Below are 26714 nucleotides of genomic sequence, written 5' to 3'. Positions count from 1 at the left end.
AGTGCATTCTCTACCCTTTGCTACCACATCTCCATCTCTGGAACTAAAGTTAGTCTGACCTAGTTTATTGCAGAACTTGGCATCAACTGTGCAGAAAAACAAGCATTCTTTTTTTCGCAATACATATTTCAGCGCCTGAGGGAACAGCGCTGTTATGTTTTCTCCCTGAATCGCTATGACGCCTATTTAACGCTATAGCAGTGTCGCTCCCCCTCGGTGAACAAATCCAATCACCCATATTGTCCCGCTGGCCAATAGAGAACAAAGTGGAGTTTTTTCGAAGGTTTCCCCTTTAGAAAGGACTAACTGACAGAAGTATAGGATGTATCCCGTGGTAAGCTTTGTGAGTCTTCTGCATTAGGGCTGACTTGACTGGGTCGGTTTGCAGATTAGCTCACCACTGTTGTCACAATCACTAGGAACAATGATATATACTTTTAGCCTAAGCTGTGATGATTCCAATTACTTCTAAAGCCCTGATAATGCTACTACCACCATGTCAGGAATTTGGGCTTCAAGCTCAATTAAACAATGGCTGACTGATTTGTGTGTGTGTGTATAGTAGTGGTGAGTCGTGACGGGCAGCGTTTTGAACAGCCCCATGCCTGCCTGCCTGCTGCCGCTTATGGAGCTCTGCCTTCTGCCCAAGGCCTCTGGTTTGGTGTTGCCCTTTGGTATGTTAAGTTTCAAATGTGCAAATCATGGCTGGCTGTAGCTGCCAGTGGAAATTTCCACTTCAGAATCAGATAATGGACTTTGTTTCGGGTGCTGGGGGCTCGCCACAAGCCCTCTGTAAATTGGCTGGTGGTGTTGCGAAACACTGCAAACGGTCAGCTATTTTAATACAAAAGAGAGGGGGCGGGGTCTTACAAAAGCATGTGTTCTGAACCAAATCTATACAACTGGAGTTAGTTAAAAAAGCAGTTCTACAAAGAGGGATTTTGGCTCCTTGATTTCTCAAGGAAGATTTAATCCTCAACAAAGAGGGTGAAAGCCTGATTTAGTGTGAACGTGTTACACTACTATCTATGATAATTAGTGAACTACTGTAGTGACTTTTTGATTGCTGATGTTCTTTCATAATGTATCAACCTACCATGTTTGGGCAGTTAGGCCCACTGAAAAGTCTAATTGTTTGGTGAATCTCTTCCTCCAATGAGTGTAATCAAACCACCATGAAGACCGTTTACAATAGGATACGAATACAAATGAAAACTTCTTGTGCTTCCTAATCATGCAGTAGTGACAGTCAGTTTCCCTTCAATCCCGGACAATGCTGTTGCGACGGAGAATTATTCCTCAAAAATGAATCTGTGGGTGGAGGTTCAAAGGTTAAGTTGGTCATGATCGGGACATGTGATTTGTCCTCTAGCAAAAGTAGTATTGATCAAACACTCTAAGAGATCTTCAGGAAAAACCCCAGCTCAATGTGTTTTGTCTGAATGTCAAGGGTGTGTGCTCGGCCCTCTCCTGTACTCCCTGTTCACCCACGACTGTGTGGCCATGCACGCCTCCAACTCAATCATCAAGTTTGCAGACGACACAACAGTAGTGGGCTTGATCACCAACAACGAGGAGACAGCCTACCGGGAGGAGGTGAAGGCACTCGGAGTGTGGTGTCAGGAAAACAACCTCTCACCCAAAGTATATATAAAAAAAAGGAAACAGCAGAGGGAGCACCCCCCTATCATTTACATTTGCATCGAAGGGACAGCAGTGAAGAAGGTGGAAAGTTTTAAGTTCCTGGGCGTACACATCACAGACAAACTGAAATGGTCCACCCACTTTTACAGATGCGCAATCGAGAGCATCCTGTCGGGCTGTATCACAGCCTGGTACGGCAACTGCTCCGCCCTCAACCGTAAGGCTCTCCAGAGGGTGGTGCGGTCAGCACAACGCATCACCTGGGGCAAACTACCTGCCCTCCATGACACCTACAGCACCCGATGTCACAGGAAGGCCAAAAAGATCATGAAGGACAACAACCACCTGAGCCACTGCCTGTTCACACCGCTATCATCAAGAAGGCGAGGTCAGTACAGGTGCATCAAAGCTGGGACCGAGAGATTGAGAAACGGCTTCTATCTCAAGACCATCAGACTACTAAACAGCAATCACTAACTCAGAGAGGCTGCTGCCTACATGGAGACCCAATCACTGGTCACTTTAATAAATGGATCACTAGTCACTTTAAATAATGCCACTTTAATAATGTTTACATATCTTACATTACTCATATCACATGTATATACTGTATTTTATACCATCTACTGCACCTTGCCTATGCCGCTCGGCCATCGCTCATCCGTATACTTATATGTACATATTCTCATTCACCCCTTTTTAGATTTGTGTGTATTAGGTAGTTGTTGGGAATTGTTAGATTACTTATATTACTGCACAGTTGGAACTAGAAGCACAAGCATTTCGCTACACTCGCATTAACACTAACCATGTGTATGTGACCAATAAAATTTGATTTGACATTCTGGTTATTGACCAGGGGTGCTGTGTCTAGATAAGCCACTGACTTACCCCGCTTTGGACCATTCCTGTTACTTAGTATTAGGCCCTGCCCAATGCAATGGAAAATTACTGGAACGATGCAAAGAGGGTTCTTCTTTCACTTTCTGACTATCTACTTGGCTGGCTATCTGGTGGGAGGGACTTCCAGGCACCTCTAATTTTAGGTCCAGTGTAAGGCAATGTGCTCTGGTCTGGGGTTCCTTAGTTTGCCGGAACGGCATAGAGTGGATATGGTATTATGGCCCCATGCCGGCTTGTAGTGTGATTTGAGAAAGCCACAGGTTATGCAAGGGAGAAAAGGAGGGTAATTTTGTTAGAGCCTTTCAAAGGGCATTTCGGGTTGTGGAGTATTCGGACAGATTGAGGTATGAAAGCAATGATTTTTCAACACTTGTGTCAAATTGAGCCATTACATTTATTGCTGTGGGGGGGGCAACCAAGAATGCACACTAAAGATAGCTCCTTCATGGCCGTATTAATTGAATACCTGCCATGTGGAGATAACCAATAGTTTAAATGGTACAGCTTGCCAGTAAACCACCACTACCCTCCAAAAATAAGGAAATGAACTTGCCCAATAATCCCCGGACTACTCACTTGGCACCTAACATCCTACCATGTGGGCGGTTACTCTGGTGCAATCCAGGAACCAGCGGGCAGCGCCATGTGACCGACGCATGGAGGCAACGAGGGGAAAACTACTGAGGCCTCACCCTGAGGTCACCCAGTCCCAGCCAGGGTAATCAGATCCCTTATCCCTGGGCAGACTCTAGTCAACGGTTGCTCATACCAGTCCACGTCCTGGGAACCTCAGGCGATCCACATATTTAATATATTCCAGTACGAACACACCTGATTCAGCTTGTCAACAAGCCATCATCATCAAGCCCTTAACTAGTTGGATCAGGTGTGCAAGCGGTGGAATAAATCAAATGTGGGAAACTATCAATGCACCCAAGGACATGTTTGAGAAACACTACTTTAACTAGAGAAACAGCCTTCCCTCAGTGCTGGTGTTATTAATGATCTTGTTTCTCCGCACCCATACATGTCTGACTGGGACTTCACTGTTGTCTGTGACATAAGAAATGCACCCTCTTTTGCATGTGTACTTGTGTAGTCAAACTTTTGTTCAGGTTAAGGCTTTGAGATTGGTCACATCCTTCAGTGTTGTCTGACTAGACTAAATTGTAATCAATAAAGCAGGCTAGTTTTATTGAAAGCTAGTTTGGCATTAACTAGGCTTTGGCTACTGTATGTTTTGGCATTAGCTAGGCTACGTGTTGTTTAAGTGTTTTGGCCCATCTATTTCCCCTTAAGATGATTTGTGAACAGTCCTGTGGATTGGCAGCTGGTTGGTGGCTGCTGGGCAATGGCTGAGAGGCACTCCAGAGTGTGTGTGTGCAAACACAAGGCATGTCTTACTTCCTATACAACACTTCTGAATCACATACTGTGGTTTTATGGTGCTTAACCAAATACATTTAAATTGTTTGAGCATTCGTTTAGACTATTTTGTTGAAACAAATCGGTTCGGTAACCCCATAACTTATAATTGCCAAATGTCCAATTTCAGTATGAAACGTGGTCAAAGACTTCTCTCAAGCCACGTTGGAGGGCTTATTGAAATCAATGTAAGATGGGATCACACAGAGGGCAAAGAATTTATCTTCAAACCAGAACCGGTTTCACTTTCACTGTCCAGCAGGAATCTCCACTGCTGTAACCTTCTGAGGTCCCCCAGGACAAGCTGGAGAAGGGGAGTAGAAGAGGGTCTAGAAGAGTAAATTACTGTAAGAAAAGCCCTGTGGAAGAACTTCGAGCTGTTCTGGGGCTTGTGGGAAGAGGGTGTTGGTTGTGTCATTTGATACACTTGTTAAATTGCAACCCACTTGCAGATGGCTGAAGGCCGCAGCACTCAAGGAATCTTTCAAAAAACGTCTCTGCTTAACTACAACCTTTTGTATGGTCTACGTCAGAGGGCTTATCGTCGAAATGTGTCTGCTGGTTTTCGTGGAAATGTCAGCAAATTTAGTTTAGTCTAAATAAATAATTCAAGATGGAATGAACACTGAAAGACACTGCAAGCCTTGAAGACTAAAAATATCTATTATTTATTCTTTACAAATGTTAAGAGCCTTGCCAAAGAGAGAGAGCCCTCACCTTATCTAACCTCACAAAGAGCTTAGGCTACATAGCTTCTCAAAGGTTAGCCATTGAAACAAAGAGCCAACAACCAAAAGCCTTTTTTGCCTTGTCGTTGTCTCACCTTAAATCATTCTCTCTCAAAACGAGTTGGCTATCAGTTCTCCGCTTCTCACATGGCAGAGTGCGTCGTGCTCTCTCTCGGTCTGCTTCCCCAGTCTATTTTTACGGCTTTATCATCCTCTGTGAACCTTGTATAAGTCTCCTCTGAGAGAGGCACGACCGACGTGTTGAAATGCGAACTACCCCACGGCTAACAAAGCAGTGTGGTTACAGTACTGTAAGGACGGACCCGTTGCCTCAGAACGATGAGAGGGCAAAGCCTTTGTTGTTCCGCCCATTAAAATGCTTTTGGCTGAACTGGCCTTGGCATAGTTAGCGAGAATATACGGCCTATATTGAGCAGATATAGGCTAGTCTGTAAGCACGTTCCCATTTCCCTCACCTCCTCAAGCCTGTCTCCAGTCAACTATGAGCTGTGGGTTTGTTGTGTCCTGGCCTGGCTGAGAGGGCCTTCCAGTTTGAAGGGAGGATAGGCTAGATGGGAGGTATTTTTAGATGCTCTAATAGATTTTGGGTTGGAACCAGTCTGAGGTGGATGGAGTGTTGAGTAAATGAGAAGTAGGAGCTAGGGAATTTTCAGGTCCTCCTTCGTAGGATATTTTAGGTACTTTTCTGTGATGAGATCTGATGACTTTTAGGTGCTTTCCGTTTGAGGGCAGTGGTGTGTCAGTGGTAGATTCTGTAATTTATACAGTCAATAGTCCTGTCTCTCTGACTGTCAGTTCAATTGGCTTTGTTCTGGCACTGTGTGAGGCAAGTGAAGTGTACTTTGGATTTTTCCCCTCTCAAAGTGGCCTGATTCAGTACAAACAAGAGAAATGTGAATAAAGGTCCACGTTGTGAGGTCCGTTGATCCCTGGAGTGAGTGTGCGTTTATTTGTAGGCATTTGTGTGTTCCAGCCCCACAGAGTAACTGGCTGTAGGCCGTAGTCTCCCTAGCTGTCAGTGCCCATTTAAGAGTAGATGTCTCTCTGTCTCTGTCTCTCTGTGTCTGTCTGTTTGCTCCTTCAGTGAATGACCGTCGCTGTCAGTGCTGAGAGGCACAGACTCTGGACCGGTATCTCCACTTCCTGGGCTTCTTCGACCTCCTGCAAGGATGTGCTTAGAGACGGAGAGATCCCAGTGATGAAAGAAGGAAAAAGTCTTTTTAGAGGGTAGTCGGTGTCAGAATTGAAGAGCGAGTCAGTGTCAGAATTTAAAAGGGATGAATTAGGACTGCCAATAGTGTATTTGAGTATTTTCTTCTCATTTCTTTGCTCCATTCAATAGCAGGACAACATACAGCCCTGAGTGACACCTGAAACGAGCCTTTGTGGATGACGTCGGTTGTTTACCGCGGCGGGGTAGGGTTACCGGGACGACGGGGTGAACCCGGGACCATCTAGCTAAGCGAATCCTGATACTGTCCATTAGCAGGGGGTCGATGATCGACAGCTGCCTGCGACACAACAAGGGGAGGAAGGGGTTCTGGGAGGGATTCTATAAATCACTCTGGACGAGATCCCCAAGAGAGACCTTTAAAATCCGCTCTTCCCTGACCCGTTCCCCACCCCCTCCTTACCCCGTCCCACCCTACTTCAACAGCCGCTAGGCTACTTAGCTGCTATGTTGACATTTACAGTGGCAAGAAAGAGTATGTGAACCCTTTAGAAATACCTGGATTTCTGCATAAATTGGTCATAAAATTTGATCCGATTATCATCTAGGTCACAACAACAGACAAACACAGTCGGCTTAAATTAATAACACATAAACAATTATACGTTTTCATGTCTTTATTGAACACACCGTGTAAACATTCACAGTGCAGGGTGGGAAAAGTATGTGAACCCTTGGATTTAATAACTGGTTGACCCTCCTTTGTCAGCAATGACCTCAACCAAAAGTTTTCTGTAGTTGCGGATCAGACCTCTTTACAAAACTGTTTCAGGTCAGCAATATTCTTGGGATGTCTGGTGTGAACTGCTCTCTTGAAGTCATACCACAGCCTCTCAATCGGGTTGAGGTCAGGACTCTGACTGGGCCACTATTTTCTTCTGTTGAAGCCATTCTGTTGTGTTGATTTACTTCTGTGTTTTGGGTCGTTGTGCTGTTGCGTCACCCAACCTCTGTTGAGCTTCAGTAGGCGGACAGATAGCCTAACATTCTCCTGAAAAATGTCTTGATAAACTTGGGAATTCATTTTTCTGTTGATGATAGCAAGCTGCCCAGGCCCTGAGGCAGCAAAGCAGCCCCAAACCATGATGCTCCCTCCACCATACTTTACAGTTGGAATGACGTTTTGATGTAGGTGTGCTGTACCTTTTTTCTCAACACCTAGTGTTGTATGTTCCTTCCAAACAATTCCATATAACATCTGTCCACAGAATATTTTGCCAGTAGTGCTGTGGAACATCCAGGTGCACTTTTGCAAACTTCAGACGTGCAGCAATGTTTTTTTTGGACAGCAGTGACTTCCCGTGGTGTCCTCCCATGAACACCATTCTTGTTTAGTGTTTTACATATGTAGACTCGTCAACAGAGATGTTAGCATGTTCCTCAGATTTCTGTAAGTCTTTAGCTGACACTCCAGGATTCCTCTTAACCTCATTGAGCATTCTGCTCTTGCAGTCATCTTTGCAGGATGGCCACTCATAGTGAGAGTAGCAACAGTGCTGAACTTTCTCCATTTATAGACAATTTGTGTTACTGTGGACTGATGAACATCAAGGCTTTTAGAGATACTTTTGTAACCCTTTCCAGCTTTATGCAAGTCAACAATTCTTAATCTTAGGTCTTCTGAGATCTCTTTTGTTCGAGGCATGGTTCACATCAGGCAATGCTTCTTGTGAATAGCAAACTCAGATTTTTTTATAGGGCAAGGCAGCTCTAAACAACATCGCCAAATCTCTTCTCATTGATTTGGACTCCAGGTTAGCTGACTCCTGACTCCAATTAGCTTTAGGAGAAGTCGTTCTCCTAGGGATTCACATACTTTTTCCAACCTACACTGTGAATGTTTAAATTATGTATTCAATATAGACAAGAAAAATACAATAATTTGTGTGTTATTAGTTTAAGCACACTCTTTGTCTATTGTTGTCAATTTATGCAGAAATCCAGTTAATTCCAAAGGGTTCGCATACATTTTCTTGCCACTGTAGGCCAAGACCTGCACCCCCAGATCTTACATCAATTGAATCAAAGCCGTGTCCTGTATGTCCTCAGTGTGTCACCACACGTGGTGAAAACGTAGCTATTTAATCAACTTAACATCAATCATAAATCATGCCTAACTGTAATAGGCTAGATTTTGGGGAATGTAGTGGTAAGAAGTCCATCATTTTGAGATGATAGTCAGGGGCCGAGGACAGTCTGTCAGGGACTGAAATGGTCTATTGTATTCAAGTCCTCTTATAGTTAGCCTGTTAGACAGTGTAAAAAAACAGATAGGCTAAGCTTTAATGACTGCAAATCACCTAATGGCCAATCCATAAAACTCTGGAAAAAATCACAGTATACTACCAGGGGCACCAGTCGTAAAAACAAACTGCTCCTCCACACACACCTTCTAGTCTACCTCAGTCATGATAAGTTATAACAGTGCCTTCATAAAGAAATTAGTGATCATATCTGAGTGCTGCTTGCCTGCCATGGCATTAGCACCCACCCAACAACGTTTACACGGTGGGTTGTTGCATAACGACGCGTGGCTCTGCCAGTCCTGACAGAAACAGCCTTTGTCTCAGCAAGCTTGCGCTGGCTCTGGTGTATGTTTGTGTGTTTCTCAACATTGTTCGGAGGGAGAGAGTTCCACTGCCAGATCCAGCTAGAGCCACAGCAGAACTAGTCTTGGGGTGAGCCAAGCCCAGTCCAAACAAGACGATGGTGGAGCTAATTGTTATCCATCTGGGCTAAATAAATTAACTCAGCAAAAAAAGAAACGTCCCTTTTTCAGGACCCTGTCTTTCAAAGATAATTCAAAAAAATCCAAGTAACTTCACAGATCTTCATTTTAAAGGCTTTAAACACTGTTTCCCATGCTTGTTCAATGAACCATAAACAATTAATGAACATGCACCTGTGGAACGGTCTTTAAGACACTAACAGCTTACAGACGGTAGGCAATTAGTGTCCTAAGTTTCCATAACTGTCACCTTAAAGAGGCCTTTCTACTGACTCTGAAAAACACCAAAAGAAAGATGCCCAGGGTCCCTGCTCATCTGCGTGAACGTGCCTTAGGCATGCTGCAAGGGGGCATGAGGACTGCAGATGTGGCCAGGGCAATAAATTGCAATGTCCGTACTGTGAGACGCCTAAGACAGCACTACAGGGAGACAGGATGTACAGCTGATCGTCCTCGCAGTGGCAGACCAAGTGTAACAACACCTGACAAGGAGCGGTACATCCGAACATCACAGCTGCCGGACAGGTACAGGATGGCAACAACAACTGCCCGAGTTACACCAGGAACCCACAATCCCTCCATCAGTGCATAGACTCTCTGCAATAGACTGAGAGAGGCTGGACTGAGGGCTTGTAGGGCTGTTGTAAGGCAGGTCCTCACCAGACAGCACTGGCACCAGCGTGACAATGAGGAGGAGATGCACTGCAGTACTTAATGTAGCTGGTGGCCACACCAGATACTGTTACTTTTTGACACCCCCCTTTGTTCAGGGACACATTATTCCATTTCTGTTAGTCTAACGTCTGTGGAACTTGTTCAGTTTATGTCTCAGTTGTTGAGTCTTATGTTCATACAAATATTTACAGATGTTACGTTTTCTGAAAATAAACGCAGTTGACAGTGAGAGGACGTTTCTTTTTTTTGCTGAGTTTAGATTGTTACTCCAATGTCTCCGAGTAGCTCTAGACTAGCCGTCATAGTTGCCTTTGGGTCAATATATAATATCCACAGAAGTAGAATCGCTAGAAGGGTTTCCAGTCAAATTGCCATGGACAGAGATTCATTTTCCCAAGACCAAGAACTAGGCTACGACAGCAGTGAGGAGAGATGGATGATCTTGACCTGTCAGCCAGGATGCCCATTGGAGGTACTGCTGTAGTAGGCCTGCTCACAGATCTCAGACCTGTCAGCCTGCCTCCTTAGGCATCCTTCATTAGTAGTACAATAGTAATGCCTTTCTCAGCTGTAGATCAAGAGGCTGTTTAGATAAACCGGAATAGGGAGTCGTCGAATGAGGCCATATTGAGGTAAAATTTGCCTGTAAGTGTAGATCTAAGATCAGTTTACCAGTTATACTAGCCTAACCTTCACCATCTGAGGGTTATATGTAAAAAATAAAAAATAAATAAAAATAAGACCACTTGAAGGCAGATTTGTGGAAAGCTGTCAGAGGAGACTAAAGTGTGTTTTTTTCAGAGTGAGAGGATGGGAGGTTAGGTGAAACGCTGCACTTAGCCTGCTGTAGGATACCACACAGACAGCTGGTGGGACCTTAGAGCCGTCGGGGTTGGGAAGGGTTAATCCCCCCCATGCACTACATACATTCATGCGTACAGTATGCGGACACCCCTTCACATTTGTGGATTCAGCTATTTCAGCCACACCCGTTGCTGACAGGTGTACAGCACTAGTCAAAAGATTGGACACATCTACTCATTCAAGGGTTTTTCTTTATTTTTGACTATATAACACATGGAATCATGTAGTAACCAAAACGGTGTTAAACAAATCCAAATATTTGAGATTCTTGATGCCTTGATGACAGCTTTGCATTCTCTCAACCAGCTTCATGAGGTAGTCACCTGTAATGCATTTCAATTAACAGCTGTGCCTTATTAAAAGTTAATTTGTGGAATGTCTTTCCTTCTGAATGCGTTTGACACAATCAGTTGTGTTGTGACAAAGTAGGGGTGGTATACAGACGATAGCCCTATTTGGTAAAAGATCAAGTTCATATTATGGAAAGAACAGCTCAAATAAGCAAAGAGAAATGACAATCCATCATTACTTTAAGACATGGTCATTCAATACGGATAATGTCAAGAACTTCTAAAGTTTCTTCAAGTGCAATCGCAAAAACCATCAAGTGCTATGATGAAACTGGCTCTCATGAGGACCGCCACAGGTAAGGACGAACCCAGAGTTACCTCTGCTGCAGAGGATAACTTCATTAGCGTTACCAGCCTCAGAAATTGCAGCCCAAGTAAATGATTCAGAGTTCAAGTAACAGACACATCTCAACATCAACTGTTCAGAGGAGACTGCGTGAATCAGGCCTTCATGGTTGAATTGCTGCAAAGAAACCACTACTAAAGGACACCGATAAGAAGAAGAGACTTGCTTGGGCCAAGGTACATGTCCTTTGGAAATCTGTCCTTTGGTCTGATGAGTCCAAAATTGAGATTTTTTTGGGTTCCAACTGCCATGTCTTTGTGAGACACAGAGTAGATGAACAGATGATCTCCGCATGCGTGGTTCCCACTGTGAGGCATAGAGAAGATGGTGTGGGGGTGCTTTGCTGGTGACCATGTCTGTGATATATTTAGAATTCAAGGTACACTTAACCAGCATGGTTACCACAGCATTCTGCAGCATTACGCCATCAGGTCTGGGCTTTGTGGAACTATCATTTGTTTTTCAACAGGACAATGACCAAACACACCTCCAGGCTGTGTAAGGGCTATTTGACAAAGAAGAAAAGGGATGGAGTGCTGCATCAGATGACCTGGCCTCCACAATCACCTGACCTCAACCAAATTGAGATGGTTTGGGATGAGTTGGACCACAGAGTGACGGAAAAGCAGCCAACAAGTGCTCAGCATATGTGGGAACTCCTTCAAGACTGTTGAAAAAGCATTCCAGGTGAAGCTGGTTGAGAGAATGTCAAGAGTGTGCAAAGCTGTCACCAAGGCAAAGGGTGGCTACTTTGAAGAATCTCAAATAGAAAATACATTTTGATTTGTTTAACACTTTTTTGGTTACTATGTGTTATTTCATAGTTTTGATTTCTACACTATTATTCTACAAGGTAGAAACAAATAGTAAAAATAAAGAAAAACCCTTGAATGAGTAGGTGTGTAGGGGCGGGACACGATGCAAATAGTCCAGCTAGCCATTTGATTACCTGGTCAGGAGTCTTATGGCTTGGTGGTAAATGCTGTTGAGAAGCCTTTTGGTCCTAGACTTGGCACTGCGTTACCGCTTGCCATGCGATAGCAGAGAGAACAGTCTGACTGGGGTCTTTGACAATTTTTAGGGCCTTCCTCGGACACCGCCTGGTACAGAGGTCCTGGATGGCAGGCAGCTTAGCCCCAGTGATGTACTGGGCCGTACGCACTACCCTCTGTAGTGCTTCGCGGTCGGAGGCCGAGCAGTGGCCGTACCAAGCAGTGATGTGACCAGTCAGGATGCTCTCGATGTTGCAGCTGTAGAACCTTTTGAGGATCTGAGGACCCATGCCAAATCTTTTTAGTTTCCTGAGGGGAATAGGCTTTGTCATGCCCTCGTCATGACTGTCTTGGTGTGTTTGGACCATTCTAGTTTGTTGGTGATGTGGACCCCAAGGAACTTGAAGCTCTCAACCTGCTCCACTACAGCCCTGTCGATGAGAATGGGGGCGTGCTCGGTCTTCCTTTTCCTGTAGTCCACAATCATCTTCTTTGTCTTGATTATGTTGAGGGATAAGTTGTTATTCTGGCACCACCCGGCCAGGTCTCTGACCTCCCTATAGGCTGTCTCGTCATTGTCGGTGATCAGGCCTACCACTGTTGTGTTGTATGCAAACTTAATGATGGTGTTGGAGTCGTGCCTGGCCACACAGTCGTGGGTGAACAGGGAGTACAGGAAGGGACTGAGAACACACCCCTGAGGGGCTCCAGTGTTGAGGATCAGCGTGGCAGATGTGTTGCTACCTACCCTCACCACCTGGGGGCGGCCCTTCAGGAAGTCCAGGATCCAGTTGCAGAGGGAGGTGTTTGGTCCCAGGATCCTTAGCTTAGTGATGAGCTTTGAGGACACTATGGTGTTGAACGCTGAGCTGTAGTCAACGAATATCATTCTCACATAGGTGCTCCTTTTGTCCAGGTGGGAAAGGGCAGTGTGGAGTGCAATAGAGATTGCATCATCTGTGGATCTGTTTGGTCGGTAGGCAAATTGGAGTGGGTCTAGGGTTTCTGGGATTATGGTGATGATGTGAGCCATGACTAGCCTTTCAAAGCACTTCATTGCTACGGGTCTTTAGTCATTTAAGCAGGTTACCTTAAGTGTTCTTGGGCACAGGGACTATGGTGGTCTGCTTGAAACATGTTGGTTTTACAGACTCAATCAGGGACATGTTGAAAATGTCAGTGAAGACACCTGCCAGTTGGTCAGCACGTGCCCGGAGCACACGTCCTGGTAATCCGTCAGGCCCCGCGGCCTTGTGAATGTTGTCCTGTTTAAAGGTCTTCCTCACGTCGGCTACAGAGAGCGTGATCACACAGTCGTCCGGAACAGCTGATGCTCTCATGCATGCCTCGGTGTTGCTTGCCTCGAAGTGAGCATAGGAGTGATTTAGCTCGTCTAGTAGGCTCGTGTCACTGGGCAGCTCGTGGCTGTGCTTCCCATTGTAGTCTGTAATAGTTTGCAGGCCCTGCCACATAAGGTGAGCGTCGGAGCCGGTGTAGTACGATTCAATCTTAGTCCTGCATAGCAGGTTTCTTATAAGCTTCCGGGTTAGAGTCCCGCACCTTGAAAGCAGTGGGTCTACCCTTTAGCTCAGTGCGAATGTTACCTGTAATCCATGGCTTCTGGTAGGATATGTACGTAGTCACTTTGGTACGGGCCTTCCCTGTGGCTCAGTTAGTAGAGCATGGTGTTTGCAACGCCAGCATGGTGTGTGCAACGCCATGGTTGTGGGTTCAATTCCCACGGGGGGCCAGTACCAAAAAAAAAAAATGCATGAAATGAAATGTATGCATTCACTACTGTAAGTCGCTCTGGATAAGAGCGTCTACTAAATGACTAAAATGTAAATGTAAAATGTCACTGTGGGGACGACATCCTCGATGCACTTATTGATAAAGCCAGTGACTAATGTGGTGTACTCAATGCCATCGGAAGAATCCCGGAACATATTCCAGTCTGTGCTAGCAAAACAGTCCTGTAGTTTAGCATCTGCTTTATCTGACCACTTTTTTATAGACCGAGTCACTGGTGCTTCCTGCTTTAATTTTTGTTTGTAAGCAGGAATCAGAAGGATAGAATTGTGGTCAGATTTGCCAAATGGAGGGCGAGGGAGAGCTTTGTATGCGTCTCTGTGTGTGGAGTACAAGTGATCTAGAATGGTTTTCCCTCTGGTTGCGCATTTAACATGCTGATAGAAATTTTGGTAAAACTGATTTAAGTTTCCCTGCATTAAAGTCCCCGGCCGCTAGGAGCGTCGCCTCTGGGTGAGCAGTTTCCTGTTTGCTTATTTCCTTATACAGCTGACTGAGTGTGGTCTTAGTGCAGGAATCCGTCTGTGGTGGTAAATAAACAGTTACGACAAATATAGATGAAAACTCTCTTGGTAAATAGTGTGGTCTACAGCTTATCATTAAATACTCTACTTCCGGTGAGCAAAATCCAGAGACTTCCTTAGATTTTGTGCACCAGCTGTTTACAAATATGCGCGATCTGCCCCCCCCCTTACTGGAGTGTGCTGTTCTATCTAGCCAGTGCAGTGTAGATTCCACAAGCTGAATATCCATGTTGGCAAGTAATACTGACGGTAAAGGCAGATTTCCCACTCGCCGTCGGCGTATCCTTACAAGGCACCCCGCTCTGTGTTCTCTGTACCTGCGTCTTTTTCTCCTGCCAATGACAGGGATTTTGGCCTTGTCGGGTGTCTGAAGTACATCCTGTACGTCCTGCTTGTTGAAGTAAAAATCTTTGTCTAATCCGAGGTGAGTGATCGCTGTCCTGATATCCAGAAGCTCTTTTTTGCCGTAAGATACGGTGGCAGAAACATTATGTACAAAATAAGTTACAAATGACGCGAGGAAAAACACACATAATAGCACAATTGGTTAGGCGCCCGTAAAACTGCTGCCATTTCTTCCGGCGCCATTTTATCATCATCTTCTCTTCCCTAACAGTTGAAACTCAGCTCAAACATTGAAAAACAACCTAGCTTGTGAACAAAACAAGGTAAATAGCCAAGAAAAACAAGGACAGAGTCTCACTTCAGTAGACTTTAGTTTCAAGTAAATTAGACCTGGTAGATTATATATATATTTTTGATCTACCTGCCACGGTGGCTGCTGGACCAAAAAGCTAATTTTAGGCCCTGGTCTGAACATATGGGTTTCATGTTACCCCAGAGTTTGTGTGGGTGTTTGCTTCTGGAATGTGTATGTCAAAGGGCCATGTGGAACCAGTGTGTTTTGGGAGCCCAGCTAAGTGGCGATAACCGGGCTTTCCAGTCGTTGCCTCGTTTTGATAGAAAGATTGTGAGGTTGGCGTGGCGCCACTGCATACTGGCAGAGCAAGGGGGCAGATTTGAGCCCAACCGAGAGGGCAGCAGTGTTTATGACCGCATACCAGCCTAGGGGCTAAAGCTAGGGAGACTGAGGGTGTTTAAATTGTGATGGTGTTATTACTACCATTCGTGGTCGCAGTGTGTGTGACGAGGGGAAAAGGAAAATGAACAAAGGCTGAGCCTCTTCCCAGCGCTACCGTTCTCAGAGTTATAGATTGGGTTCCGCTCAACACTATGAAGGCACCACGCGGGTGAGTGTGTGTGTGGGTTAATGAGTGTGTGTCCTCTTGAAGTGAACAGTGTGCGGAAGACAGGGTTTATGGTTTATTATGTCTGTTGGCGTGGCTGTATAGGGAGGAGTAACTGTAAACTGTGTGTGTGTGTGTGTGGAGTTGGGCTGTATCCAGTTTCTTACCTTCTTACTGTGCCTGTGCCATCCCAGGATATACATTATTACCGGTAGTGCACACAAGGGGTGCTGTTTTTTTTTTTTCAAATGTTATTTACCAGAATGCTAACATGTACTAAGGAATCCCCATAGGGGAGGCTAGGTAAACGCTAACGAGCGCATGCAAACCTTTTCTACTAAGACATCTCATAAAGTAATGCAAGTATCTCAAAACATAGTTTGCAGCACACACAAAACAAATATTAGACCGCAGGGATCTTCATCCAGGAGGGGATTGTCTCTGCTGCTGTCACCAAGAAGCTTGATCTTGCAAGCTAACGTTAGCCATTTATCAAAACCCAGCTGGAGTGAGTTGATTTGGCACATCTTAGATAGTTAACTTAATAGTTATAAAATATATCAGTTTGGAATTTCATACAAGTTAAGTTGCGCTGCAGGAGTGACTCACCTCAAGAAGCTCCCGTTTTGCTTGTTGTGCATCTTTGTAAACAAACACAGTTGACTGGCTTAAACAGCTGTTTTGGGGAACTAGTACCGGTAAGCTTCATAATGAAAAATGATCTAACAGGCGAACTGATGAATGCGATCTGCTTTGTCTATTTCCTAGTGCACAGGTTGACTGCAGGTATTTATTTATTACAAATATTCAGATTTATATATTTTTTAAATGTATTGACAGTATTGGAAAATCCATACAGAGGATTTTTCTAAATTCCCGGGATACGGTAAATATGGTCTTTCTCTTTTCATTCTTAGGCATGTCCCTCTGTGGAGAATGGGAATTTTCAGTTGTGGACCACACAAACACATACTCATTCAGGAATTGTATTTTCTTCAATAGTAGTAGGGTGTGTGTGTGGACACATTTTACTATACTTGTTAGTACCAAAAGTCCTCACAAGAATAGTAAACAACAGAAATTGTGAGGACATTTTGCCAGGCCTCAGTACTTTAGGGTTAGTGGTTAAGTTTAGGGTTAGGGAAAATAGGATTTTGAATGGGAATAAATTGTTGGTCCCCAAAAAGAGAGTGTGTGTGTGTGTAAAAATATTATGTGTATGTAAGCACCTGAGCTGAGACTGGGCATCTACCACCACACTATCAGATTAGAGAAGCAATGTATGTTAAAAAAACAATCTGAAATTACCATCACCCACTAATTAACTTTTTGCAAATTAAAAGTGTTTGAGCTAGTCATTTATCTTAAACAATTAGCTATGACGTAACCAATTAATATATAGCACAACTTTGGAATTCACCCCAACTTTTTGGGTGACCTGACTAAATTGAATACTTCACCAAAAGTATGTGCTTTGTGCACGGGGGAATTGTCATGCTGAAACAGGAAAGGGCCTTACCCAAACTATTGCCACAATGTTGGAAGCACAGAATCATTTAAAATGTCATTGTATGCAGTAGTGTTAAGACTTCCCTTCACTAGAACTAAGGGGCCTAGCCCAAACCATGAAAAACAGCCCCAGACCATTATTCCTCCTCCACCAGCGTAACCACAGAATGCAGGACGCGACTGAAGAGACAACCAATTTGCTAGTTACAACATCTGCTCTGGAAAGACAGCAGAGAGTAGAAAGGCAGTTTGCCATTTACAGCAGCGCGTCCCCTGAACGATAACGAAGAGGTAGGTTTCCTGACCACAGAGACGGGGGTGAGAAGGTGATGAAGCGTACTTCATGAGCTGTTACCGAAAAACAACTGGCATTTGGAAAGTTTGAGGTGAGGGATAAAGTGCGGTGGAACAAGTTAGCCAGAGAAACCTATAGAGGTGAAAGAAACACCACACACTTTCCCTCTTTCTCACTTTTTCAATAGAGTGGATAAAAATGGGTATGCCAGATGTACTCTGCCTGAAAGAGATCAATTATGCCGACAAAGGGTCTCATGCTCTGCTGCTGGCACATTGTAGAACATATGTCCACAGGCAGAACGTGTACAATGTAATAACCTGCAGAGTAGCCCAAAGATGTTGCTTATGTTATGTTGAACTCGACAGTAACACTTTTGTGTGAGTGAGGAGGGATTATTTAATATTTTACTCAGTGAACATTATTTTTGCACACATGTAGCCTTGTGCACTTGATCAATGCCTGTTTGTTTCTATTTCTACTTTAAGATGTTTTTTCCCAAGTGCAATATTTAGATGTGTGTGTGTGTGATCACAAGCGTTCTATTATAAAGGCTGCCATGGCTAACTGCAATATTAGTGTGTTGTTTTTTTTTTCCAAGACTTGAGTGTCAATTGCAGTAAAGTCTAGGCAACAAATAACATTGGATTGCTTTCTTTACATTTTTTAGCAGTGAGTTAGGTTCACATTAAGTACTTTTTATTTTACACACACACACAAGTCTTTGTTGTTTAATTAGTTAAAACCTGCATTTCCCCCTAGCAGGGATTTTTTGCATGTTTCGGTGCAACAAAAAAAAGTAACACCTTTTTTGGGCCCTCACCAGTTTGCATCCCTGCGAACTGCCAGATGGTGAAGCGTGATTCATCATTCCAGAGAACACGTTTCCACTACTCCAATGGCGGCGAGCTTTACACCGCTCCAGCCGACGCTTGGCACTGTGCATGGTGATCTTAGGCTTGTGTGCGGCTGCTCGGCCATGTAGACACATTTCATGAAGCCCCCGACGAGCAGTTCTTGTTCTGACGTTGCTTCCAGAGGCAGTTTGGAACTCGGTAGTGAGTGTTGCAACCAAGGACAGATGACTTCAGCACTCTCCGGTCCTGTTCTGTGAGCTTGTGTGGCCTACCACATTGCAGCTGAGCCGTTGTTGCTCCACTTCACAATAACAGCACGTACAGTTGACCAGGTCAGAAATTTGACGAACTGACTTGTTGGAAAGGTGACGGTGTCCTGTTGAAAGTCACTGAGCTCTTCAGTAAGGCCATTCTACTGCCAATGTTTGTCTATGGAGATTGTATGGCTGTGTACTCGATTTTATACACCTGTTGTGTGGCAGAAAATAGAGGAGTCCACTAATTTCAAAGGGTGTCCACATACTTTTGTATATAGATGGTGTATAAATGTGAGTTATAGATCTGTTATTCACATGGAAAGCATGTCTAAGAAGCAGTATATGCGCTATTTTCGATGCTTTCCGTGTTTATTTTCTTTTGCGTCTTTTACTTTCAAATTTGTACACTAGCTTCAAACCACTGAAAATACAATATTTTTGGTTACTGAAAATATATTTCACAGCGATTTTAAATGGCACAATGATTCTCTACACCCCTCAAACTCTTATGGACCAAGTGGCACAGAGGTCGCTGTGAAATCTCTTTTGTCTGGCGCAGCGGTTTAAGGCACTGCATTGCTGTGCTAGAGGCGTCACCACAGACCCAGGTTCGATCCCGGGCTGTATCACAACCGGCCGTGATTAGGAGCCCCATAGGGCGGTGCACAATTGGCTCAGAGTCGTCCTGGTTAGGGGAGGGTTTGGCCAGGGTAGGCAGTCATTGTAAATAAGAATTTGTTCTTAACTGACTTGCCTAGTTTAAATCAGGCCCTGATTAGAGGGGAACAATGAAAAAATGCAGTGGAACTAGCTTCGAGGTCCAGAATTTATTTATATATTTATTCATTATTTAAACTTTATTTGACCTGGGACACTAGGTGGGTGCAATTATTTATCAGGTAGAACAGAAAACCAGCAGGCTCCGGACCTTGTAGGATTAGAGACAAATATCCCTGCTCTACACTTTTGTATTGTTACATAACTGAAATTAGGTGAACTAATCGAATTTTATCAACCAGGAAATGGTGTTGCACCTGGAAATGGTGTTGCACCTTTAAAATCGAGGGGTTTTGACCATTTTGGACCTTTTTACAGCGTGAGGGTCTCTTCTCATCCCACTTCAACATGCAGTGCTGTTGTGAAATTATCAACTTTACCCTACCCTTTATAACAATCACCATATATACTGATAGTTTAAAACAAAACTACCAAAACTATTGCTGATGGTGATCTTGAACAATAAAATCTAATGTAAGCCCCGATCAGCAGGTATAGCCAGATGAGTTGTCTCCGGTAGCTTCATTTTATTCAGGTAAAACACAATTTTCAACAGCTTATTTGTTAACAATAACCTAGTAAATTACATTGATTGTCACTGTACTAATAAAGACTAATATTGTTCAAGCCATTTTACAAGCATTCGAATGCTGAAGGTGCCGCAGTGATGTGCAAGATCAGGAATAGGCCTACCTCAGTGACATTACGCAACTAACAAATGTATATGATCATGGTGGCCTGTTCTTGTCAATTCACCCTACCTATTGTCATTGTGGCAGGCTGGAAGCCATATCAAAGCTTTCTGCAGGCTATGAGAAATTGTCCAGTACACACTCAGCCCAACTGACCACAGGACTATCTATCACTTTATCACATCCCCTAATCCATCTCTCTCTCTCTCTCTCTTTGCAGGATATCCATGAGCTCCGATTTCCAGCACTACAGTTTCAGGATGCCTAATATCGGGTTTCAGAACCTTCCTCTCAACATCTACATTGTGGTGTTTGGGACCGCCATCTTTGTCTTCATCCTCAGCCTTCTCTTCTGTTGCTACTTGATAAGGTATGATCCACATTCCTAGTTCCTAGTTTCTATAGTCTACTTTGAAAATCTTGATTTGTGTTTAGGTTTCCTTGCACCGGTGCCAGACAGTGTAGATTCTGGGTTATGACATTTGTTTGTGACCCCATATTTGACATCAACAGAGCCTCACTCCAATGTTTATGGTGGCCATTTAAAAAAAAAAGAATGGCCCCTTCAATACATTTGAAGTCCCAGACCTGGCTGTATTATATTGCTTTGCGGAGATCTTATTGGCCCGCCACTCTAGCCCCTCTGGTCCAATCACGATAGTCCTGAGCACTGTTGCCATGGTGGACAACCATGGCAATGGCCAATGACGTTGGAACTCTGTAGCATTTCTTACCTATAGTAGCGAGAAGCAGCATGTCTCAACCCAAATTCACCCTGCCCTTTACCTAACCGGCGGGGGGAGATGGTGTGTTTCTGCTTTTGTTTCGTTGTTTCGCCCCTCCCTCCTCAAGACAAACTATGAAATTGATGCAGTGTCACGATACAATTCTGTGAGGAAAAAGAAAAGGGGGAAAAAAGGTGGTCAGATTAAGTAATTTATAGAAAAACGTTGTCCCAAATGGCACCCTATTCCCTATAGTGCACTACATTTGAGCAAGCAGAGCCCTATGGGCCCTAGTCAAAAGTAATGCACTGTGTAGGGAATAGGGTGCCATTTGGGACAGTTTTTACTCTGAGAGGCTTCTAAAGATGCAGTCTCCCTTTCTAACATGTGGCCCCCATGGTTCCCTAAACCAACCACACACACACACCACAAAACCACAAGGCCTCACTGGATAGGCTACACTTCCCATGTATATTAACACAGAATCAGTTTGATTTTCCTTGACCCAGTTTCATTGCCTTTAGAGACCGATGGACGAAACACTGAGCCCTGTCTTAACTTTAGCCCCCTTCACATCACACCGAGGCTCCAGTGTGGCGTTTCCCTTGGATACAGATCTAGGATCAGCTTCCCTCAATCCTAACCTTAACCATTAGTGGGGAAAATGCAAAACTACCCATAGACGCTCTTCTTGGGTCAACTTGACCCTACTCCTCACAGCCAGTCCACAGATGATCCTCTAAAAGCTGGACAAATACAGGAAAGGAGAGGGGAACGAGGCCAGTCGGGCTCTGGAGAGGACATGTTAATGCTCGCTTTCCCGGTGTGGCCCAAGCAAACACGGCCCGGACAGCTTGACGTGAGGCTGAACGTCACAGGTAGACTCGACTCCCTCCTCTCGGTCAGTCCCGAAGTCCACACACATACGTGAAATAAGCCTGTGGTTGGCGAACACACCATACACACACATACACGTTGAGGAGTGTTTGTTGTCCAGTTCTGTTTTAGAAGTCAGTTACATTATTTTAGTATAGGAGTCCATGGAAAGATCACATCCCTAAGCACCAAGTGGCCCTTCTGTGGTCTCCTGTATTTTTACTGAAACTTTCATCTATCCCCCTCACTACCATGCTAACAGGGCCACTTATCAAATCTGCCCCTCACCTTTGACAACCCCCTGACCCCTCACCTTTGACCTCTGCCCCTTGCCCAATGGGAGTCTCTGCATCTTTACCCGCTGCTCTCTTTCAGAAGGTGTCAGTCTCTCTCCTAGAACTGTGCTGCTGTGTGTTACAGATCCCTCAGCCTCTCGCTCTGCTCCGAGAGGTTAAGGTTACTAGTAACGGAGGTAAATCTTCAACACATATGTCTCTCAATCGCTTTCTCTTTTTCTCCCTTTTTTTTTATACACTGAGTGTACAAAATATTAGGAACATGTTTTTAATATTGAGTTGCACCCCCTTTTGCCCTCAGAACAGCCTCAATTCGTTGGGGGCATGGACTACAAGGTGTCAAGCATTCCACAGGGATGCTGGCCCTTGTTGACTCCAATGCTTCCTTAAGTTGGGTCAAGTTGGCTGGATGTCCTTTGGGCGTTGGACCATTCTTGATAGACACGGGAAACTGTTGAGCGTGAAAAACCCAGCAGCGTTGCAGATCTTGACGCACTCATCCCGGTGCGCCTGGCACCTACTACCATACCCTGTTCAAACGCACTTAAATCTTTTGTTTTGCCCATTCACCTTTGAATGGCACACACACAATCCATGTCTCAATTGTCTCAAGGCTTAAAAGTCCTTCTTTAACCTGTCTTCTCCCCTTCATCTACACTGATTTTGAAGTGGATTTAACAGGTGACATCCATAAGGGATAAAAGCTTTTACCTGGATTCAGTCTGTCATGGAAAGAGCAGGTGTTCCTAATGTTTTGTGAACTCTGTGTATATCTATCCCTCCTCCTACTGTCTTTCGATTCTGTTTTTCATTCAACATGTTTTATTCTTTTGCCTTTTTGATTTGTGCTGAAGTGAATGGTTGGTGTAATGACAATACAAACCGACCACTGGCGTTATCTATGATCTTCCTTTTAACTTCAGGTGATGGGAAAATGTCTAAACGGAGTTACCAAAATAGTTATTTGTTTATAAATGTCTGTTAATATCCAAGCTAGCTTAATGTTAATGCACTACGTGTATTAACTGTTCATAGTAAAAATGTTCACAGGGTGGTATATATACTCACCGTTTTCATAATATTTGTGGATCTATTTAAATTTTGTGCTTTCTCATGGCTGACTTTCTTCAAGCTATAGTAAGTTAGGTGTCATTTTCCATTCACAACACTTTTCAAAGGGTTATTTATCTTAAGAATATGGACTTCCCTATGCTTGGCTGCCTCTCTCTTGAGTTGACCTTTATACTCCTCTCCCATTTGTGAGCATTGTCATGCCCTCTTAAAGGACCTTAGCTTCCCCACTAAAGATGAAGGTTAATGTGCCCAGTCGTTTCCTTTCCTTGTATTCTATCCGCTTGATCATATATCTTAGGACTTTAAAGGTGAAAGTAAAATATCAGAGCCCTATCCAGTCCTGTCACCCATCATTGCTTGTGAAGGTCAAGGGAAGAAAATCAAGAAAGGAAGTTGTTTAGTTTTACTGGGATGTAAAGTAAAGCTCCCATTTCTCCCACACAAATGATTCATCTGTCTCTCCTTCTAGCCTAGTCAGCATTAACGAAGGCCACTACGGTAAAGGCAAGACAGGAGCTCTGGTTAGTTAGGCGCACTCACGTGAAAATCATCCCTGCTGCATTCACACGAATGATGGTGATAAAACCATGTGTCCTGCTGGCAGAAACCGCACGTGGGGGTGCTTTTTTTAACGCTTGAGAGGGAAAGCATTAGTCTCTCGACATGGCGGACATTTTGTCTAAGCAGTCCAGTTCGGACCAGACCATTTGCCATTCAGTACGGGGGGCCCACATTACATTGAGTCGTGTCAAGGTGTGGAATTCCCACCTAGTTGTGGCAGTGGAGCTGTGCCACAGCACGACTGCTGACCAGTGCTCCGTCAAAGTCGTCATAAGGTCGTCCGGGTGACGTTTGAGTGAGATTGAGTTTGGTGCTGATAGGTGGGAAGTAGGTTATGTTTTGGTTTGGTCGGGGTTAGTGGGGGAGGTGTATAAGTGTCATTAGGGTCAGAAGCAGCCAAGCCATTGGGGTTAAATGTCACCGTTCACAGCTGTGAGATGGGTGTGATATCACAGAGTTCGTCCCAAATGAAACCCTATTCCCTATATAGTGCACTACATTAGACAAGAGCACATAGGGATTTGGGATACCACCATTGTGAAATCAAATGGGTCTGTGGGCAGAACGGGTGCCCTACCCGACCTCGGGCCATTCCATTTCATAGACCATAAAAGATAGCAGATCCAATCCTTTTCAAAAGCCATTTTGAAATGCCAAGTGGAACCACATATGATGACAGTATTTCCTGTGTGTGTGTATATAAAGAGTTCATAGGGAAAGGCCGGGATTCAATTCAGTGGTTATTACAATGACCGTAGCTTCCATCAACTCATCTGGATTGATTTATGACTTCAAAACTAAAGATTAAAAAAAATGGAAGGTTAAGATTGAATCCAGGCTACCATAGTCAAGATATTGTACAGGGGTGAGTTTCTTGAAAGTTTCGTAGCACTAAAATAATTTTTAATCCAATGTAGACCAGGCTAGTTCAAAACTGCAGCACTGCCATCAATGTCTGTTTCTACAGCGCCTAAACAGTTGAATTTGACTTGCTTTTATTTCCGTGCTGGAGATTTGAATGGACATTGTTTAAGCAGCCATGTTTTTCTGCCCCGAATGCTCTCTATCTATACAGTTGCTCACTTCCTGTTTCAGGGTCTATTGACTTGCCACTGTATCTGAATGTACTGTGAGTGCAACTGGCGAGTTGTAGCGGCTCCTTTACTAATTGAAGAGATGCTGTGTTTCTCTGCCTTGTCCCTACAGGTTAAGGCACCAGGCGCACAAGGAGCTGTATGCGTACAAACAAGTAAGAGGCCCGTCGTCTATGCACGCGTGCGCTCACACTTGCACACACACACAAAGATACTATGGACATGGTTTCTTTTTCTCACAGTATGTCACTGTAGCCTACAAATCCTCTGTTGCTGAACATACACATTATATAGTACACACCCTTAATATACATACTGTAGAAGGCATCAGGGTAAAAACAGAAGGATTGTGGTTTATTTTGGGCTAGTTTCATTGGAAGTGGGGGACTCCACCTTAATCAAATGTACGGCCAGTTTTAGCCAGCCAGCCTGCTGAAAAAGTAACTTCCAGTCGTAGCTGTACTCCTTCCTATCAGAGAAGACATTTCCAGATGCTGTGCGTGAAATAGCAGCAGGAAGCATTGATTTTGTTGATACGCCTTTAATCCCTTTAAGTGAGTGGTGAGGGCTCGGGGCTGAGCCACACAGGACCATAACTGCCTGTAACTGAACTGAACTCTACTGTCCATTCATACATCACCATTCTTCTAATACTAAAAACAAACAAGTATTGGATTCACTTCTGGATGTTTCCTGTGAGAAAAAGTGTGTTTTATGTTGTCTGTTCTAATTGTATGCCTTTTTTATTTCCCCTCAGGTTATACAGAAGGAAAAGGTCAAAGAGCTAAATTTGCATGAGGTAAGCACTTAACCTTTTTCTTGTTCCATTGTCTTGACTTCTATTGATACTGTATCTCATGGTTACATGGGCTTTGAGTTGATATTGTTTAGCATTGCACCAGGTGTTGAAACTTTTTTTTATTGGACCGGACATGGACATTCTGTAATACGACTGACAAGCTTAGCACACTCTGTGCTGTACTTCCCTAATGTAACCTATTAGTAACATTAGTAACTGTGTTTGGTCGTTGTACTGAACTGTACTTCTCTCAAATGCAACCTTTCAGCCAGCAAATGCCACGTATTTGTTTAACCATTATTTAGAAAATGATTGCAATACGTTAGGGTTTGCGTTAGGCTCTGCTCCTTCGAGGTATCTCACTGCCAGAGCGTGCATCATGTTAAAGCTGTAATATGTCACTTTTTGGGCGACCCTTACCCAATTCACATAGAAATATGAGTTATAGATCTGTCATTCTCATTGAAAGCAAGTCTAAGACGCAGTAGGTATGTTCTATGTGTGCTATTTCTATGTTTAAGTTTTGTTTTTGTGTCTTACTTTTGGTTTTGTACACCAGTTTCAAACAGCTGAAAATACCACATTTTTGGTTATGGAAAATCTATTTTACAGCGGTTTAGATGGTACAATGATTCTCTACACTATACTTGCTTGTTTTGTCACAAACTGAAATTAGGCAAACTATTCACATTTTTGCAACCAGGAAATGGCGGAGTGATTTTTGCATAGTGCACCTTTTTAAGATCATAATAATTACAGGCAGTGAGCAAGGTACTCTGTATCAATCCCACCGCAGGATGGAAACACAGAACCAAACAGGTGGAGGCTGGGGTAGTGGGTGGGTACAAGAAAATGCAATCGCATACTATCGAGTAACCAACGGCAGTGGAGAATGTGAGTAAAACTGATCAGCTTAAATATACCACCATATTAAGGTAGAAAGTGTTTGTAGAATATGATTGGTGCGACGTCAGCTAATGCATATACTCTGGTTTCCTGTCTGAACAGGCTGAGCTTCATGAACTGTAAGGTCGCCGTTGGTCTGGTATTTACATTGATTGTTTTGTTGTTTACTGCTGTGTTACCGTATATGGGTCCCATGGCATACATTTAGGCTACTTATTGATTTAGAAACGTGTGACCTTGATGAAGCAGATTTATCAATGTCGTCTGAAGCAAACTGGTTGTTCAATAGCCGCAAGATCCCTTAGGCTTCTCTTGAAAAATAGATTTGTATCTCAACTAGATTAACCTGCTAAAAATAAAATGTTGTTGAAAGAGCGAGGGAACCCCTTTATGCAAAGTGGACCTGTCGAGACAGATTTAGTTGAGCTGTCAGCAGACTGTCGTTGTATCTCTCTCATTTTTAGGGTATCAATATCAGAAGAGGCACATTGTGTGTGTGCGCGCGCTTG

At 43.9% G+C, this 26714-nt stretch overlaps 1 protein-coding gene across 2 annotated transcripts in view; it reads left to right on the top strand.

The window, feature by feature from the left end:
* The window catches only part of rnf24 (ring finger protein 24), a 56602-nt gene that overhangs the window by 13404 nt on the left and 16484 nt on the right, over positions 1-26714 (top strand). For both annotated transcript variants that reach the window (XM_014195618.3, XM_014195619.3), the window contains exons 2-4: positions 20095-20244; positions 24613-24655; positions 25258-25299. In XM_014195618.3, the coding sequence (XP_014051093.1) occupies positions 20102-20244; positions 24613-24655; positions 25258-25299 (228 nt within the window). In that variant the 5' untranslated portion in view covers positions 20095-20101. The remainder of the gene's footprint in view (positions 1-20094; positions 20245-24612; positions 24656-25257; positions 25300-26714) is intronic.

The sequence above is a fragment of the Salmo salar genome, chromosome 04 (genome assembly GCF_965601325.2).
Source record: "Salmo salar chromosome 04, fSalSal1, whole genome shotgun sequence".
Lineage (NCBI taxonomy): Eukaryota > Metazoa > Chordata > Actinopteri > Salmoniformes > Salmonidae > Salmo > Salmo salar.
This window is presented reverse-complemented; position numbering and strand designations above follow the sequence as displayed.